Source organism: Cylas formicarius, unplaced genomic scaffold, assembly GCF_029955315.1.
Source record: "Cylas formicarius isolate icCylForm1 unplaced genomic scaffold, icCylForm1.1 PGA_scaffold_4__25_contigs__length_36172078, whole genome shotgun sequence".
NCBI classification, from domain to species: domain Eukaryota; kingdom Metazoa; phylum Arthropoda; class Insecta; order Coleoptera; family Brentidae; genus Cylas; species Cylas formicarius.
Genome location: NW_026844334.1, coordinates 15,563,167 through 15,581,203, shown reverse-complemented (window position 1 = coordinate 15,581,203; position 18,037 = coordinate 15,563,167). Strand labels below are relative to the sequence as shown.

At 32.2% G+C, this 18,037-nt stretch overlaps 1 protein-coding gene across 16 annotated transcripts in view; it reads right to left on the bottom strand.

The window, feature by feature from the left end:
• The window catches only part of LOC132700633 (disks large 1 tumor suppressor protein), a 413,177-nt gene that overhangs the window by 84,832 nt on the left and 310,308 nt on the right, over positions 1-18,037 (bottom strand). The window contains exon 1 of one of the 16 annotated variants that reach the window (XM_060668093.1): positions 4,332-4,614. The exons of the other annotated variants lie outside the window; for them this stretch is intronic. Coding sequence (XP_060524076.1) covers positions 4,332-4,442 — 111 coding nt within the window. The 5' untranslated portion in view covers positions 4,443-4,614. Of the gene's footprint in view, positions 1-4,331; positions 4,615-18,037 lie in introns of those variants that run through there. 16 annotated transcript variants of the gene reach the window in all.

Genomic DNA, 18,037 nt, shown 5'->3' with positions numbered 1-18,037 from the left:
CCAAATTGAATTATTTTTATTCTGAAGAGTTGATTTTATTAATATAAAAAATGGTTTTGTGGTTCGCGCAGACTAAAATGTCAGTATCAAGAGTTTTCATTAAATATTTGCATGAGAAAATAATATATTTTTTAGAAACTATGTTTTTTATAGAATATTTAAAAGTGCAAAATTCAAGATATCTATCTCACATCTCAGAAAAGCAAAAATATTCCTTTTCACTCAAATATAAGTTGTTTAGTTTACCTTTATTGAGTTTTTCAAAGTAGAGCTACGCTAACTTAAAACTAAATGCGACTAAATAGAATATATCACGAAATTGTTCTCTTAAGCGTTCTATTCTTTTGCAAAACTGAGTTCTTAACACGGTACTGTTGTGGCTTTAACCTGCTTGTGTCCCAAAGATAAAGTAAATAAATAAATAAAATAAATAAATAAATCGGAGGTTAATAGTGCTTTCTCTCGATAATATCCTGGTTAAAATGATATGGCAAATTCGAGGGTAAATTTTAATAAAAGATTATCAGTACTATTATCAAAAATAAAATCTCGATGGTAAAGTTATGTAGCAAATTAATAAATTCTCTCGAGACTCCATTATATACCAAACTCAAAGTATAACTAATTTGAGTCAACTGAAGTTGCTTTCCTGATAAAGCGCTGAATATATCGTTTACAAACAATCAGGAGGTGCATTGTTCAGTAAAGTTCATAAAACAATTACCCTATCGCCGCCCGTAAATTTTCGAATTTTAGAGGCAATAAAAGTGGCGAAAAGCCATTTTCTGGTTTTAATACTGCCGGCCGTGTGTTACTTGAAATATGGCCACGGGCCCAAATTCGATGGCAAATTGAATTAATATAAACAATATGCGGATTACGAACGCAACCGAAAATGATGGCGTTCATTGCAATCCCGCTTTGTGGTTGTGTACAACTTTCTGTTACACAGTATCTAGGAGCTTGTGTAAAATATATTTGATGCAAATGAGATTGGTTTTTTCAACTCAAATATGGTTTGAATGTTTCTCGACACCATTGTTTGAATTTAAATATTGGCAAATCGTCGAGAAAATCTAATATTTAAAATTTAGATCGAATATCACAATAGTGCGGTAAACGGCATTTGAGTTACGAGTTTATTTGGCACGAGCGGAGCGAGTGTTTAATTAACGAGTGACTTAAAAAGTTTACCAAACTTGTTGCATACTATACTTTGTGGTAATATCTCGGAAATGTCCGAAGCGACTCGGATCCGTGGGAGACGAATTTGACGTGGTAAAGTGACGCTTCTCGCACTCTAGATCGGTGTGTAATTAGTTATTTTACCGACGGGAGTAGAAAATAGTATATTATGCAACAAGTGCGATAAACGGCAATTGAGTCACGACCTTATTTGGCACGAGCGGAGCGCAGCGGAACGAGTGATTAAAAAATGAATAATTTAAAAAGTTTACCAAATGTGCTGCGTACTTAGTTTTTCTACAACCGTTAGTTTTCGGCTACATTTTTGCAAAACAACACGAATACATTCACTGACATGTCCGTCAGAATTGACAAACCTCAAAATTCAAGGCTTGCGGTAATTTCTACGAAAACATCCGATTGCCCCAAATCCGTGCGGTAATGTCCGAAATAGGTCGGATCCATGGGAAATGAAACTGGTGGTAAAACGATACTCTCCCCCGCTTGATTGGTGTATGAGTAGAAAATTTTTATTAAATTTATTAAACACTCGCTCCGCTTGTGCCATATAAACACGTGACTCAAATGCCGTTTACCAAACTTGTTGCATAAAATACTTTTTCTAAGACCGTTAGTTTTGTTGTACATTTGCGCTAATATTCCAGAAATGTCCGAAATGGCTCGGATCCGTGGGAAACGAAGCTGACGTGGCAAAATGGCTGGATCGGTGCACAGATATTTTACAGAAGGGATTAGAAAAAAGTTTTGTCTTGCTGGGAGTTCTGAGCTTCATAAAATGTTATCTTCTATATTTCTATACTATGGATTGCATTTGTTAGTGGAGACAATAATTGGAACTAACAATAAAGCGTACAATTTTAAGTACTTGTTAAGTACAATCGTTATCATACAAGATAACTAATGAAGTTTCCACTTTTCAAAAAATGTTGTTGAGTTGAATAAATTAAAGAAACACATTTATTAGCATTAGAAGAAAGCCAACATGTTTCGATAAAATAAGTAATTATCGTCAGACTTTTATTATAACTAAAAAAAGAAGAATTTATACAAGAAATAATGATTGTGATTTGTGTTTTTGTTTTAAAGTTTGAAAACTTCACTACTAAAAAGGTAAATCAATAAAAAATTTTATGACTAGATTGCTTTAGTAAATTAGAATCGTTTAATACCTAATGATAAGAATTAAACAACGCAGGATGTCTTTGACCCAAATATTTTCAATAGCCTTAAATCGTTGGAAGTTCTACCGTATTGAAGAATTTCCTAATTTTCAAGCTCTGGAGCTTCAGTAGTTTCCAGATAATGGTGAGTTGTTTTGCAATCAAACGTGCTTACTAAGAGTCAATCTGTTAAATGCGAAATCTACTAGGACGAATTTGACACGAAAAATGCTACTTGAGACGAAATCAAACCGTTTTAATTTTCGTGGAAGAAGAATAATTATATAAATATATCGTTCAGATGAAAGTTTAGTTTTTGTTTCATAATTTATAAATATAGAAAATATTGGAACCCTTAGCATATACAGGGGTATTCAAAAAGAAAGCAAATTTCAAACATTTATTACTTCCAAACTACAAAAGGTAGAAACATATTTCTAATGTTAATGGATTGAAAAAACTGCAATATTTATTATTACTACGGAAAAAGTGCCGATAATGGCCGCATTGGCACAGAAGAACTCTTTTTGTGTTCTACAATTGGCAAAACTAGACTCTATTGTTGCAGTTCGGCGAATATTTCGTCATCAATTTAAAATACAACCACCTCATCATACGAATGCCATTGAAAATTCGTAGAAGATGGTTGAAAAGAAAAAAGCACGGGACAACCTCGCACATTGAACGAGTATTTCCAGTGTGTTCGTTCACTTTACGAAAGGAGTCCAAAGAAATCCACAAGGCAAGCAAGCAATTAACATTTCTCAACCAAAGGTATGCCCACACAAACTGCAATTATTGCAAGCATGGCGTCCTGACGACTACAACAAAAGGTATGAATTTTGCAGTAGCATGCTAGATGATACGAAAGAAGAACGCTAAATTTTTCTCACTTTTTATCTTCCTGGTAAAGTTAATGGCCAAAACGTTAAAGCCCACTAGAAATCCTGCTGCAGTTTTGGAAAATGAAAGAGATTCACCAAAGAAAACTGTGACAGGAATAACGTAGCTAGATATGCTTCAAAACTGATTATTTCCTCAGATGATTTCATCTTCATTCAAGATGGTGCTCCCCCCTCATTTCTCTCTAGATGTTCGACGTTACTTGAATAACCCCATTTTAGGACACGACAGGACAGACAGGAAGAGGAGGAGCATAAGATCAACTTTATCGACGATGGCCTCCCAGGTCTCCAGATCTTACTTTTTGCGATTTTTATCTCTGGGGTTACGTGAAAGAACGTGCTTTTATCCCTCCTAAGCCTGACCTTCTTGAGCGAATTTCATAACCAAAGACCAGCTGATTCGTGTGTGGTAAGAAATTACCCACTGACCCACTGTTATGATCTTTGTCGTGTAAGGTACGGTGCTCATATTGAATTAACGTTTGAATCATGTTTCTATCTTTCTTTTTGAATAACTCTGTATTATCTCGTGTGGTCGAGGTACGGGTTTCGTAATTTGTTTGTGAACGTAGTTTACCAAAAACTGATTACAAATCGTCTTTGCAACAATTTAATTGAAGAATGGTGGATCAAATATTTCTAAACTCTCCGTTTCTCTTAGTGTGGGCGAGAATATATCGAACTTTGAACTTCCATTGCCTTGACCACGGGGAGCCTTACTGGAAAAAGCGGAAATTTCAAGGAACTGTCTTCATAACAAATATTAACAACTTTTTCGGCAGCTACTAAAGTGTTGACGTCGTTAGTGGACAACTATGGTAGCCTGAAATTAATTTTCCTTCATACTTAATAATAGTGACCTGTAGTTAATTCACATAAAAAAACAATGAAAGGTCTTTTAGTTTCTGGACGTGTTATGCCTAAAAAAAATCTAAATACTCTTTAAACCTTGAGTTCATTTTCATCGAAACTAAGCCCTCTGCGAGTTAATGAATTTTCCTTCATTTCATTTTCATGAAGACGACTGAATAGGATTGTTATAAAATAAATTAATGCTTACCAACATCGGCCATCGAACGGCGAGGTAAACCTTAGCTCGACCGAAAAACCGGAATTTTTTTAGTCTTCGAAACTTCTTTTCGTTGTACTCCTTTGACGGTTTCATGAACATAATACGACACTAATAGTTTCCGTTACTTCACGTCCTCCGACGAAACCAGAAAGTGGATTACGGCTACAATTTCACAGGTCACATTTTAGCAACGCAAAATTCCGTTATTTGCATTGCATGTTTGGATGTTTCCTCCGCACTTCACAATCGAAATTATCCTTTTGACGCAGATTTGCATAACGAGACGACAGTTAGCGACGCAAATGTTCGACATTCAGACCGATAATTGTAGGCTCCGCTCGTAGAAAATGTCCTAACGAATTTCTCGAGACCCCAAGCGAAATCGAATTTGTGCCAGGTACGATTTACACAAACACGCCATATGATAATTATTTTGTTGCAGACAAATAAACATCGACAATACGGAAATAAATTTACTTGGAAATTAATTCAGTATATTTAGTCGGGTATAATCAGCATTTTTTCTCAATCGATCCATCTCTTTCGACATCGCTCTTTACGCTCTTTCTGTGTTTCAGATTAACGATATTTAAAAACAGTAAATAACAATCCGCTTTTTTTAAAATAATTTAAATCCACCTTGTACGCCACGTATAAGTATTTCGTCAAATTAAACTTTTCGGTGGTTTTGAGGACTTTCATATTTTAGTTTACTTTCGAGATTAAAAAATATGTAAGTCACTTGATCACTAGATTTTCATTAGATTAGAACATTTATATACGTATACTTTAAAATTTAATCACAAATGTAAATGCTTAGTAAAAAAATGTATAGGTCGTATTATATTTTTATGTTCTGTGCAAATAAAAGAGATTTTCCCCTAGTATTGTATGTAGATATATAATTAAAAAATTGCTACGGAATTTTCGTAACTTGGTTATTTTTCAGTTACATAATTTTATTTTTAAGCTAATACTAAAAAATAAAATATAGATATAAAATTAATTTTGCCATAATAATTGAGTAATATGTATTGGTGAAACTGTTGTCAAAGATTTTATCATAATGTTGGGATCACAAAAAAAATTAGTAGTTCTTATCTGCTTGCTGGCTACTTTTGAAAATCAAATATAAATATTTCTAAAGTAATTGTAGGTATCATGAATCTGCTTACTTTGTTATTTTTGCGTGCATATTATTGTAGTAATGTAATTTGAACAAACCTATTTTAAGTAATTTGAAAAATAAAGTGCATTTCCATGGTTACCCGTTAAACCTGTTGTACATCTGTGAAATTTACAACTAGCCACGATCAACGAAATGTACTTCAAAAAGCTTTTAGTTGCAATTTAACACCAGTTGTCGAGCTTTTTTGGGTCTACTGAACAGTTTCAATTTAGATTTCACCATAAATTTGTAAATCTGCTCTTTTTCAGTACGCAAAGTTGATTATTGTGAAGAATTTGAAATGCAGTATTAGAAAATCGTTAAAGAACAAACAAAATAAAAGTCACTTCTTTCTAATGTACAATATTATTTACACCATTGAAATGCGGTCTCAGGAAACGAATTGCACGTCGTACTTAATTAAAACAACGTTATCTTTAACGTTAAAAGAAACAAAGAAACTCCACGGCGGAGAAAAAATATGCAAATATAATGTCAAAATGTTAAATAAACCGTTTTCTTTGGTGAACACCCCCTGCAGATTTACGTGCTGGGGCACGTCATTGTCCCAAACGTTTTCGTATTTCGACCCAAACACGAATTTAATCCCCAAGATTTGGAAGATAAATCACTCAACTAAGGCTTACGTTAAGCCACGCGATACGGCCAATTAAATACAAAAAAATCTGATTAAATGTGTCGGTTTCTGGAAACGAATTAATACGTTAACTTTATTGCAATACAAGCAAGAAAAGAACTTAAAAAACATCTCAAACAGCAAGGAATATGCAATTTGATGATTACAAGGGAAATAATATACGAGGTGTGTTCAAAATGTAAGGTGACTTGTAATTGGGCGCGTTACGTACAATCGATCGATATGTTCATAGTTTGCACGTTTACTTTTTTTTGTGAGACAGAAGCGTTACACGTGTTACGGGATCTCGGTGGTTTTCTGCTAAAAAATGGAATAAAGAATTTGCATAACATTTTGTGTAAAAAATGGAATACAGTGCTGAAAAACGTTTGAAATGTTGCCAAGGACATATAGTGTATCTACTTTGAGCAAAATAATGTTTATAAGAAGACAGCCGAGAAGGCGACGATGATGAACCTCGCTCTGGACACCCCAATTCGTTAATAACTGATGAAAGCGTTGAAGAAATGAAAGAAATGGTGTTGAGAAATCATCGAATCATTATTAGAAAAATGGCTGAAGACGTAGGCACCTCAATTGGTTCGTGCAATGCAATTTGTTCCGAAGTTTTGGGCATGAAACGTGTAGAAGCAAAATTTGTTCAGAAACTGCATCGCTCAAGAGCTGTCAAACGACGTCAATGATGATCCTGACTTGCTCAAAAATGTTATAATCGGCGACGAATCATGGGTATATGCTTACGACGTCGAAACCAAAGCCCATGTCAAGGTTTTGCTTACTGTTTTCTTTGATTATCGTGGCGTAGTACATCAAGAGTTCTTACCACAAGATCCTATGGTCAATAAAGAGCATACCTTGAAGTTATGCGCCGTTTGTGGGCGAAATTGTGGGAAAACAATTCATGGATGTTGCATCACGATAATGCACCTGCTCACTCATCGTTGCTTGTGTCTAACTTTTTAGCAAAAAACAAAACCATAATCCTCTCTCAGCCAACATATTCACTGGATATGACCTCCGCGACTTTTTCCTGTTCCCAAAACTCAAGAAATCCATGAAAGCAATAAGGATAAAGGATAAAGAAAAAAATGCTGGAAGAACTCAAGGCTATACCAGGTTGCTCTTCGAACACACCTCGTATATAATCTCAGTTATCTTAAAAAATGCAAAATGAATATTCGTTACTGTTTTTGATTTTTGAATTACCTTGTATACGATCTGGTCTTTTCAGACACTGAAAAATTGTATTTAATTTTCCAAAATTGAGAAAAAAAGCTTTTTTTATGTTTTTGAAATAGGAGACTTTCCGTACTTCACAATTGAAGTAGGTGGGACATATTTTTTATTAGCATTTCGCGTTATGAATCAAGCAGTGGAATATTTTTACATGAATTTCCTAGACGCCATAATTTCCTGGAATATACCAAAATATATGTAATAACCGAAATTGATGTACCCCACATTTGACACCAATTTACAGAACATTATTTTTATGCGAAGTGCTACATTGATAATATTGTGAAAAAACTAACTATTTTTTTACAATTTTACTGATTTTTAAAAGTCCTAATATGTACACGTACATAACACGTATTATTGTGCTGTTATTTAGATATGCAATTTCACTTACTCGCACGTGGCTAGTTAGACACTAGAATTATTTTGGAATATTTTATTTCCACTGTCACTTATTATATCTACAATTCTGATTGGTTCTGATGTGTTCCGTTCAGTGCTTCCACTCAATTGTATTTATTGTCATTGTTATATTTTGTTCTTGTTTGATTCTACCTGTTATACTGTTGTCTTTCTCTCTGTTGCCTTTAATGAATGTAAAAGTTTTGTAAATTGGTTAAACCGTAGGAGGAGGAGCTGCCATATTTATTATCGCAAGCTTACTTATTACTATTACAGCATAAACGTCGCTTTAGAAATAATGAACCTATAATATTTTAGCTTCCCGACACAGTATATATGTATATCGGTTAGTGCTTATTATTTTCGAATTAGCTTGTTAATGTTCTATTTTTTTGAAATAGCAGCTGAAAAATTATGTGTAAGTAATTTAATTAAGTTTTTTAAATATCGTCAATGCTTTCCATTTTTCAAACTTGAAACATATTTTCACCCGGCATTTCGAGTTATGAACAATAATTTAAAGCACTATTGCCTCGAGTAAGATATTCAGTCGATCAATGGCAATAATACGTGTCATAAAAAGAAGATCTGAAACTCAAGAAGGTCCTCGAATAGAACAAAATAATATCTGGAACTGAATTAAGCAACGATATATATGTGACCCCACATCTGACACCAATTTTGCAAAACATTTTTATACATTGTTTTATAGACGAAATTATGAGAAAACCATCTTATTTGTAAACAGTTTTGCTTACTTTGAAAAGTTCTAATATAATACAGGGTGTTTGTTTATATTTTGCAAAATTCCTACAGCCAAATCTTGAATAGCTAGAAAAAAAAACTTTAAATATAAAAGATCTAGGGCTTTTTACCTATTATCTTTTGGTAATTATAGTATATTTTATTTACTTGAAAACAATTTTTCTTCCTTATTTCATTTGAAAATTTTGGTCACATAATACGTCATCATAACAATGAATAAATTATTAATAAGTTTAACAGGAAAGTTACTATCAGTGATATCTATGGATAATAGATAAAACCCCTTACATTTTTTGCATTTAAATTTTTTTTCTAACTTTTCAAGATTAGACTGTAGGTATAGTGCTTAATTAATTATAATTAACATATAAGATGAATTATTTTAGAACATATATAATTTCAAAAGTTAATGATATATTTACATAAGATTACGTTCATTCTTACATTCATAATTACTCTTATAGGAGCCGCCGTGCGTTGTTACAAATTATTACTATAAATTAAAGAATTTTCAATAAAATATAACAATTTCCACTGTCACTTCTTAAATCTAAAATCAAAACTAAAACTGATATACATCACATGAACTGTCGTATTTATTATGACAACTTTAAGACGATAACAGGATTACGATTAGAAATAATTAATTTAAAACAGTTTAGCTTACCGACATTAAATAAAAGCCGCAATTTGAGTAGAAATATTTTTTTTTTGCAATAAAACCCAACCAAACGAAATGAGTTTCTCGCTCTTAACTTAATATTTCGGTATCAGACGTCGGCGCCAAAAACTCTGCGAAAAAATCCGACGAGCGTAAAATCGAGATAGTAGTAAACACTTGTGAGATTTTCGTCTTTTGCGCGTTTTGGAGGGATCGGTGCGACACAATCCGACCGTGAAGATAGACCCGATAACACTGAAACCTGATACTCTACGTCGACGTCGGGATGCTGCTGGAGCTCGGCGTCGACCCGTCTGTCTTGGGCGCACGTTGTGCCGTTTCCCCGTTAGTTATGTCGGTAGTTTGCATGGGAAATCGAGTATGACACTCAAGGAACTACCCTATGTCGTATACTTACACACTCCATTGCTTTTTCTACGTCCAGAAGATAAACCTTCGGGCTTGGTGGCGTCAAATAAAAAATTCTGTAAATGGTCGGCCGAAGTTGTTTTGCCTAAATCAGTTTTTCAATTTTTTTATTTTGAAGAACAAGCCTCTGACTCCACTTTTATAGAAATATATTAATATATTGTTGTTCCCGAAAGACAACGACGTAACAGTCAACTTTTAATAAATAAAGAACAAATGGATTCATCTGGTAATAGTTTAGTTTAGAAAATTCCAGTATCACAAATTAACATACTCAAAATACTTTTCAACTATAACAATAACACACTTTCTTCTATAGATCAGTTATAATATATATTTTAATACTTTTATTGCTAAACATATAAACACCCCAGACAGCCTTATTCGATTGGAACTTGGTATCTCGAAATAATCTGTTTTGAAACTAACAATTAACTGCTTAATTAAGATTCGATCCATGAAAAGACAAAGGTTTCATCAAATTTGATTTAGACCTCTGATTGTGCTTTTCAATAATTCTAATTAATTTCAACGCTTACAAGCGACTATCTAAAAAGCAACAAGAATAATTTCTTGCTTATTTTGAATGAATAATAATTGCTTTTTTTTGCTTCTTTTTTTTTAGTAATATACCAAACCCATTGCTTTTCGTATGGGTAATAATGGAAATTAATTGAATTTTATTGCTGCGATTTTTTGCAATTTGGTGTTTATTTAGGTAATATTATAATTATTATATTATAATAATTAGGTAAATATTTCTTTTCTATTAATTTTTTTATTATTTAAGTAGCGTAACATGAAACTCGTTGCCATGAGTGTACTGAATGGATTATCTTAGAAGCAATAAATATATTGTCTTTCAATTGTCTACTGTCAATTAAAATCTTAAAATTTTTAATATTGCAGTTAGAACAATGTAAATGAAAACATAAAATTATACCAGAATGGTAGTCAAACACTAAACACAAACGAAATACAAATAAGAAAAAAATGAATTTGGATGTTAGAGGATCTTATGCTACTTTGCAGTTATATATTTTAATAGTCATTTAAGTAATATAAAGTCTCTTCCAATGCATAAACATTTTCTTGCAACTTTAAAAATAAACAAAAAAAAAGTGAATGGATACTTTTCTATTGTGATGTGATAATTATGAAATCTATTTTCCTGGTAAACAATTATTTTATTACATTTATGACAATAATTTGTATGTTAATTAAATTTACTTAAAAGTCTAATCTTATTCTAATTGATAATTATTATTATATAGGTCATGATTTCACAACTAGTGTTTAGAAATTTAGGTATACAGGATAATGTATATTTTAAATAAAAAAAACCGTTAAATCATAAATATGGAAAGGATTACTATTTTTTCAGTACATGATAATAACTTAAATTAACTGTTTTATCCTTCGCTAAATTTGCTGCCGTATTACCGTTTTGACACATCATATTTTTTATATTTCTTTATTTTAATCTCAGAAACCTATACAAAGCTGCGTCATTTAAATAAAATATATGAAATATTGTCATAAGATGTTGTATTTGAATTGAATGAATATTTTCATGATGTAAGTAAAGTTAATATTTATATTATATTATTTATAATATGATAGCAAAACGCTGGAACGCGGGGGTTGTTATGTATTAGATATAATGCATTGATGCCCTGAAACTGTTATGTTCTCAGAGAAAATAAATAAATATAAAAAATAAATAAATATCACATCCTACCACATCTGAATTATGGTCTTCACGAAGATTTTATCTGAATGAGCCTGTATCAGAAATTATGTTTGTGATTCACTTGTAGACTTAGAATAACTTTATATGATTTTATTCTTCTTGAATCTATTTTTAGTTCCAAGAGAGTAGATGTAGCCATAAAATGTTTATTCTAGAATATACAAAAGATCCTTGTAAGATTACCGAATTAGTACAAAAATTGTAGGATTTTCATATTTTAGAAATAACAATCCACCTTAGAAATCATTAATAACCATTGCGATCTCAGAAACTGTTCTGAGTGAACTATAAAAATCATACTAAATATAGATTATTGTAATTTTTGGATCTGCACTTGGAAGGGCAATTTCATTCGTTTGGAGTCAAACTATTCGAGTCAGACTTATTGTTGAATCTGGACCACGTCGAGGTAATTGTATCGATTAGACAACTTACTTTCACGATTCAATATAACCTCACCTCGTTTCCAGAATTCAATCATAGTCTGATGCGTTCCAGTGGTCGTTATTCCATTGCAAATGTGTTCTACCAAATTAAAACCATCACGTTTTGTGAATTTGGAATAACTGGGGAACTATAACAAAATCAGTTTCTTATTGCTTGACGAGATAACGGGGCAAACGTAAGTATAAAAAACGGAAGTTTTTAATGTCTAGACACTTTTTAAAAAATTTTCTAATGACAGATGTGGCGGAAAACACTTTTTGTGTATATCCTCCCGTCGGCAAACATATTTTTTTTAACTAAATTATAGTTTCATTCAAAAGAATATACAAGATTTTCAAAAAGAAGAACTTCAGATTCCATAAGGAGAGTTCAAAAATATTGTTTTTTTAGTTTATAATTTTGATCATCTTGACAAAATTATGTTGAAAACTCATCATTCATCTATATATTTGGAACTGGGTATTAAGAACTAGTTTTACTGGGCAATTCAAAAAAAAAATTGAGTGAGCTAGTTGCAGATACCAAAATTTATACCGAAATCTATTAAAACTGAGCAAAATTTATCCTTTTTCATTTATTTTTGGTATCCAGCAATAAGGTTTTGGCAAAGTAATCCTCCAAGTACCGATGTGGACATGTTATTTCGATTTTTAAATTTTTTTGTTAATTTCAATTAGTGTTGTGCTGCATATACCGCTTTCACTATTTCAACATTTATTATTTCGTAGTAAATAGGATATCTGGGTGTAATGTGCTTTGCCGTGACAATAGACAATGGCGTCTCCGTAATATAAAGCAGTTGGTTGAAAGGACATGTTTTGCGATTCTATTGTCTCGTCCAGCTATTTGTATCGACTTATTGCCAAAATGGGCAAGCTGATTTTGATAGAAATTATTTTTTTTAATGAATAGCCAGCAACCTGGTTTGATGCAGTTCCGTGTCCCGCGTTTTAAAATTCAGTAGTTTATTGAATTTACTTGTTGAAATTTTCGATTAAATCGTCGGAATTTCCTTTACCCGTATCAAGGTTGAAATAAATTCCTAGCAAATTCCTCGAGCAACTTGGAGCAAGCATAAAATTGCAAATTGGTCTAACGGTGTGAATATAAAATGTCAGATTACAGAACATAGAGCCACTTGAGGCCATTTATACTTTTTAAATGTGTTTTTAATCTACATTTTATGACATCGTTTTCGTGGAATTCCCTTTTAAATTACCAGGCGATAATAGAATACTCTTACTTCGGTATCTTTTCCGAAAGGTATGCGTGGTGTGTGCTCTTGTAATTTCCAATTTGCAAATAATAAATTTATCCACAAGATTTATTTCAAAAATGAGAAGGACGCCTTATTTCCGAAATTCATCGGCCTCCTTTAATATATCCGCATCCGGAGTAATTAGTATTGTTTGAGAGGAAGGAGCTTATTAAAAACTACTCCAAAGTCGACTTATAATGAAACCGGATGCAATTTTAACTTTTACTAAATCAGCAGCGTATATTAATAAATTTAAAATCTGGGTTAGCCGGGACTGAACAAAGAATTCCGTGTTTCATAGATGATTTATCACCGTAGTGCTATTTATTGCTACAGACTGCTACGTCTGACACACTTACCAATAGGAAATGTAAACTAATTTAACATATCTAACATTCGCGATTTGTTTCAATAGCACTGCAAAATGTAAATTAGTACGCAAATTTTACTCCTATTCAAATTTAATTTCTAGTTAAATTTAAGCACAGTTGAAACTATAGCTTTTTTGGATGGCATTTTTGTCGTTTTTTTTTTATTTAACGTCTACTGCAACCTCTAGGTGCAGCGCATCAAATTATTATTTTGAAGATGTGGTTCCGAAATAGGAACAGTGAAATGGGATAGGACTCGGTCCAAAATAATCGGTACATTTGGACTACTCTATATGCCTGACATATACTTTCACACAAAACCCATTATACCTTCATATATCTTCGCTTCATACCTCCTCTTGTATAACTCCATGTACTTCTTCTATACCTCCATATATTTTAGATATAATGGGATATTATGGACGTATGTCAGGCAGTTCAGGAAGTTAGCAGCCTAAAACAAGAATTTATCTCAAAAAATGAATGTACCTCCCACAGATCGAATCTCGAGACACAGCAAGGTCGAGACGGTAACCTGAAGATATGTGGAATTCCGGAAAAAAGGGATCACTGTAAACCACACTGATGTTGTTGCTTGTCATTGTGTTGCTCAATTCCTTGGCTCAGCAGTGTCGGCAATGCCGAAAAATATTGTAATTAAATTTGGAATACTTGCAAAAAAAATCGAAGTCGCCAAGGCTGTCAAAAGGGGGTGAGAGTTGAGTGAGACGGTTAAAGTTGAGGGAGGGTATGAGGGTAAGTAGGCTGGTGCTAAGAGGGGTGGTGGATCGAATGAACTTGACCGGACCAATTTTCGCTAATATGAACCTTAAATTTTCTTATGGGAATTTACATGTAAAAACGACCGAAATTGCTGTTGAACGCACATTACATATCTACTCTTATCATAGGAAAGAAATCTACAAAAATCGTACAAAAAAATCTACATCTACACATCTACATTTGGTTTCTATAAACCATGCTATAGACACATCTGCGAGAGACTTCGCTAATAACAAATTTTGCTGGATACAAGATATATCCTCATTGATAATGAAAGTATGTTATACCAGCTAAAATAACTTTCTTCCTTATATATATATATATATATATATATATATATATATATATATATATATATATATATATATATATATATATATATATATATATATATATATATATATATGTATATGTATATGGTTCCAATATAATTTGTTTTTTTCTCTTTTTCAACGATACCTGATAATCTTTTTGCAATATATTATCAAAACACGAGAGAACTTCGAACGAAATTAAGTGTGTTCTGATACTGTGTGTATTACTGAATCCTGGTTAAATCCAAACGACTGATCAAATAATTATGTTGCTTTACTATCAAAATTGGAAACAATCTGCTATAGATATACGGATAGCAAATTTCTATTTATTGGAGATTTGAATTTTACCTACTTAAATTGGGAATAGAACCAGAATATTTCTGCTTTTGTGCACTTTGATGCCGCGGAGTTCTATACTCCCCTCTTTTGCGATAGCCTTTTCTTGCTAGATCTTAAGCAGCTTAACAACATCCAGAATCACAATAATAGGATTTTAGATTTAATGATTTCAAATAATATGTTTGCTGTACTTGAGATAACTATCAATTTTAAAGTGTACAAGAAATTTCCTTGCAACAGATATATTAAGAAATAATTTTCTTTAGTTAACTATGTCTTAATAAACGAAAAAATTGTTAATTTGGCGTGGAACGATATTCTAAATTCTGATTTAGTAGAGCAGAACGTGTCTGTCTTTAACATCTCGGACATCCAACAGCGCATACCTACTAAAGTAATAAACAGGACTGAGTTTCCCATTTGGTTCACTCATCGCACCAAAAAGTTGCTGCATAACAAACATCAATGACTATGTCGATTATTTACTAAAAACTGAAAATAAGTTAAAAAAAAATAAAAACATATTTTGGTCATCCACATTCCCACGAACTTTCTGCTTCGGTTCTTTCTGGTAATTCATATTCAGAAATTATTTGGTTATTATCCGAGCTTGAAGGACTCTACAAAACAAAAATTTAACAATGTAAAGAGGGTGCATAATTTTCATTTTTCATGGATAGTTCCATACATTATAACAATAATTTAAAATTTTTTCGAGAAAAGGTCATTCATTTAATTCATATTCTTACAAATCATTTTTTTACAAGATTAAAGTATCCTTACTTAAAAGTTTTTAGCAAAATGATATTACAAAATTAGCTCTAATTGTCTAACGTCTTTTTCTTCAAAGACGAAACTTTTTGTCCATTTGACGTCTTGTTTACTACATCTAGACAAGAACATGAACATGTCGAAAAAAATTTAAAATTATTTTAATTCGGAGTTCAGTTTCAATTTTCTCAAAATGTGTTAACTTATTTAACTTAATTAAGAAAAACGGGCACTGTTTCCAGCCTTTATTTCTAAAACCAAAAATTAAATGTGATGTATCACCTAACCTCAGTAAACTGGGAAAATACTTGATGAGAAGGTTATACTGTACATTGCAATTGCAACCGGTTTTTGAAAAATTTGCATTTATCTGCATGCATGCATGATTATATAAACTATTTTTGTATATTATATAATATATTTTTATTTATATAAAGATCTTACCTCTAAAATTTAGCAATGCAGTTTTCAAACATATATGGACACAAATAACTGGTTAACATTAAAAAATGTAGCGGAATCGCTTAATATGTTGAAAATATATTAACATCAATGATTTGACTTTTGTATTGTTTTTGATGTGTTTCCCTAATTTCGTTGTTGAATCCCAATTATTTTAAATATCTTGAAAGCATTTGAATCTGCGAAATAAGTCTCGTTATGGTTGACACTGCGAAACTTTGTAACTAAGTTTAAAATATATATAATTATTTTGATACATTTTCAAAAAAAAGTGCATCTAAAAAAGTTGACTTTTTATAATTTATTTAGGCAATCGAATTTAACCCCCTATATTATATACAATAAAATAGACCTGAGAAAATATGAAGCTAATACAATAATTATAAAAATTCCTACCAATGTGGCCACTAAAAATAAAAGTATAATGCGAAGTCAGACGGGGAGGCCAATATAACTCGACGACATATTTCCAATGGTGTAACTGGGTCAGATTCGCAAGATATATCACACATTTTTGCTGACTACTAATCTAGCGTGTATGAGTCGAATAATACTCAGTCTTATATTTCATCTAGTTACTTACTGAGATAGAAGTATCGTAATCTTTAATTTTTCGGAGTGATCTGTCAGTAAGATACTGCCTGCTATAGATCCAAGAGAAGGACAAAGGCCTGATGGTATACCTTCGCAGTTTTTAACTTTGGCACTACCTCTCATTATCATTTTTAATAAATGTTTAGCACCGGGTACATTTTCAAACGTTGGAATCCTGAAGTCTGGTGATGCCACAGAAGTAGCTAATTGTAGACTTATCTCGCTCCTATGTCATTTTGCGAAAGTCTTTGAAGCCGTTATATGTACTCAATTATTTTTGATGATAAAGAATGACATAGACATGAGTCAATATGGATTTCGCAAGAAACATTCCGTACTTACAAACCTCATTCCTTGTATCCATAATATTAACCTTTCTATACTTTGAGACCTGTGCCATGTACACTGACTTTTCTAAGGCTTTGACAAGGTTCATTACCCCGCTGTGGTAAAGAAGCTTGGAAATTTCGGGGTGTGAGGTAACTTACTTCGTTTGTTGTAAAGTTACCTAACTGATAGAACTCAGTTTGTTTTTGTGAACGGTGAAAAGTCGCTTTATGCGAATGCGAATGGATTCCCTCAGAGGTCCCTTGGGACGCTTACTGTTCAAAATTTTCATATTTGATATTGCAAGTTGTTTTCAACATTCAGTAACAGCCTCATTCGCATGACTTAAAAGTAAGAAAAGAAGTTCATTCCTAATCGGACATTTTAGAACTCCAGAATGATCTCGATAGGTTTATTATGTATCGTAAAAATCACAGACTTTTTTAAAATCTCAATAAACGCAAAATAATGCAGTTTACATGAGCCCATTAATATTTATTAATATTGACTTAAACATAGACAATATAAAATATTGGTTTTGTATTACGTAACACCAAAGGCTTTCGCAACCACAAATCAGTCATTCTAATTTATAATAGCGTTATCAAATCCATCTTGGAATGCTCATTCACCTATGGAATCTGATCTATCGCAAGTATGTTAATCAGATAGAGAGTGCAAATTTTCTCTAAAATCTTATTGAGCCACCATTTTGTAAGTCACTTATCTTTTAATGCTAGTCCTCATCGAGTGCGCACTAGGCTAACTTTTTCTATAGAAAGAATCAGATCTAACTACTTCTTAAACTCTCCGCTTATTAGATGTATTCGTATGTACAATCTATGTGCTTTACTGAACAACGAAATTACGAACTTATTCAACTTAAGCTTACATCTGTTTAAAAGAAACGTATACAAAATTTTGTAACATTCTTTTAATTACTGTCTATTAGC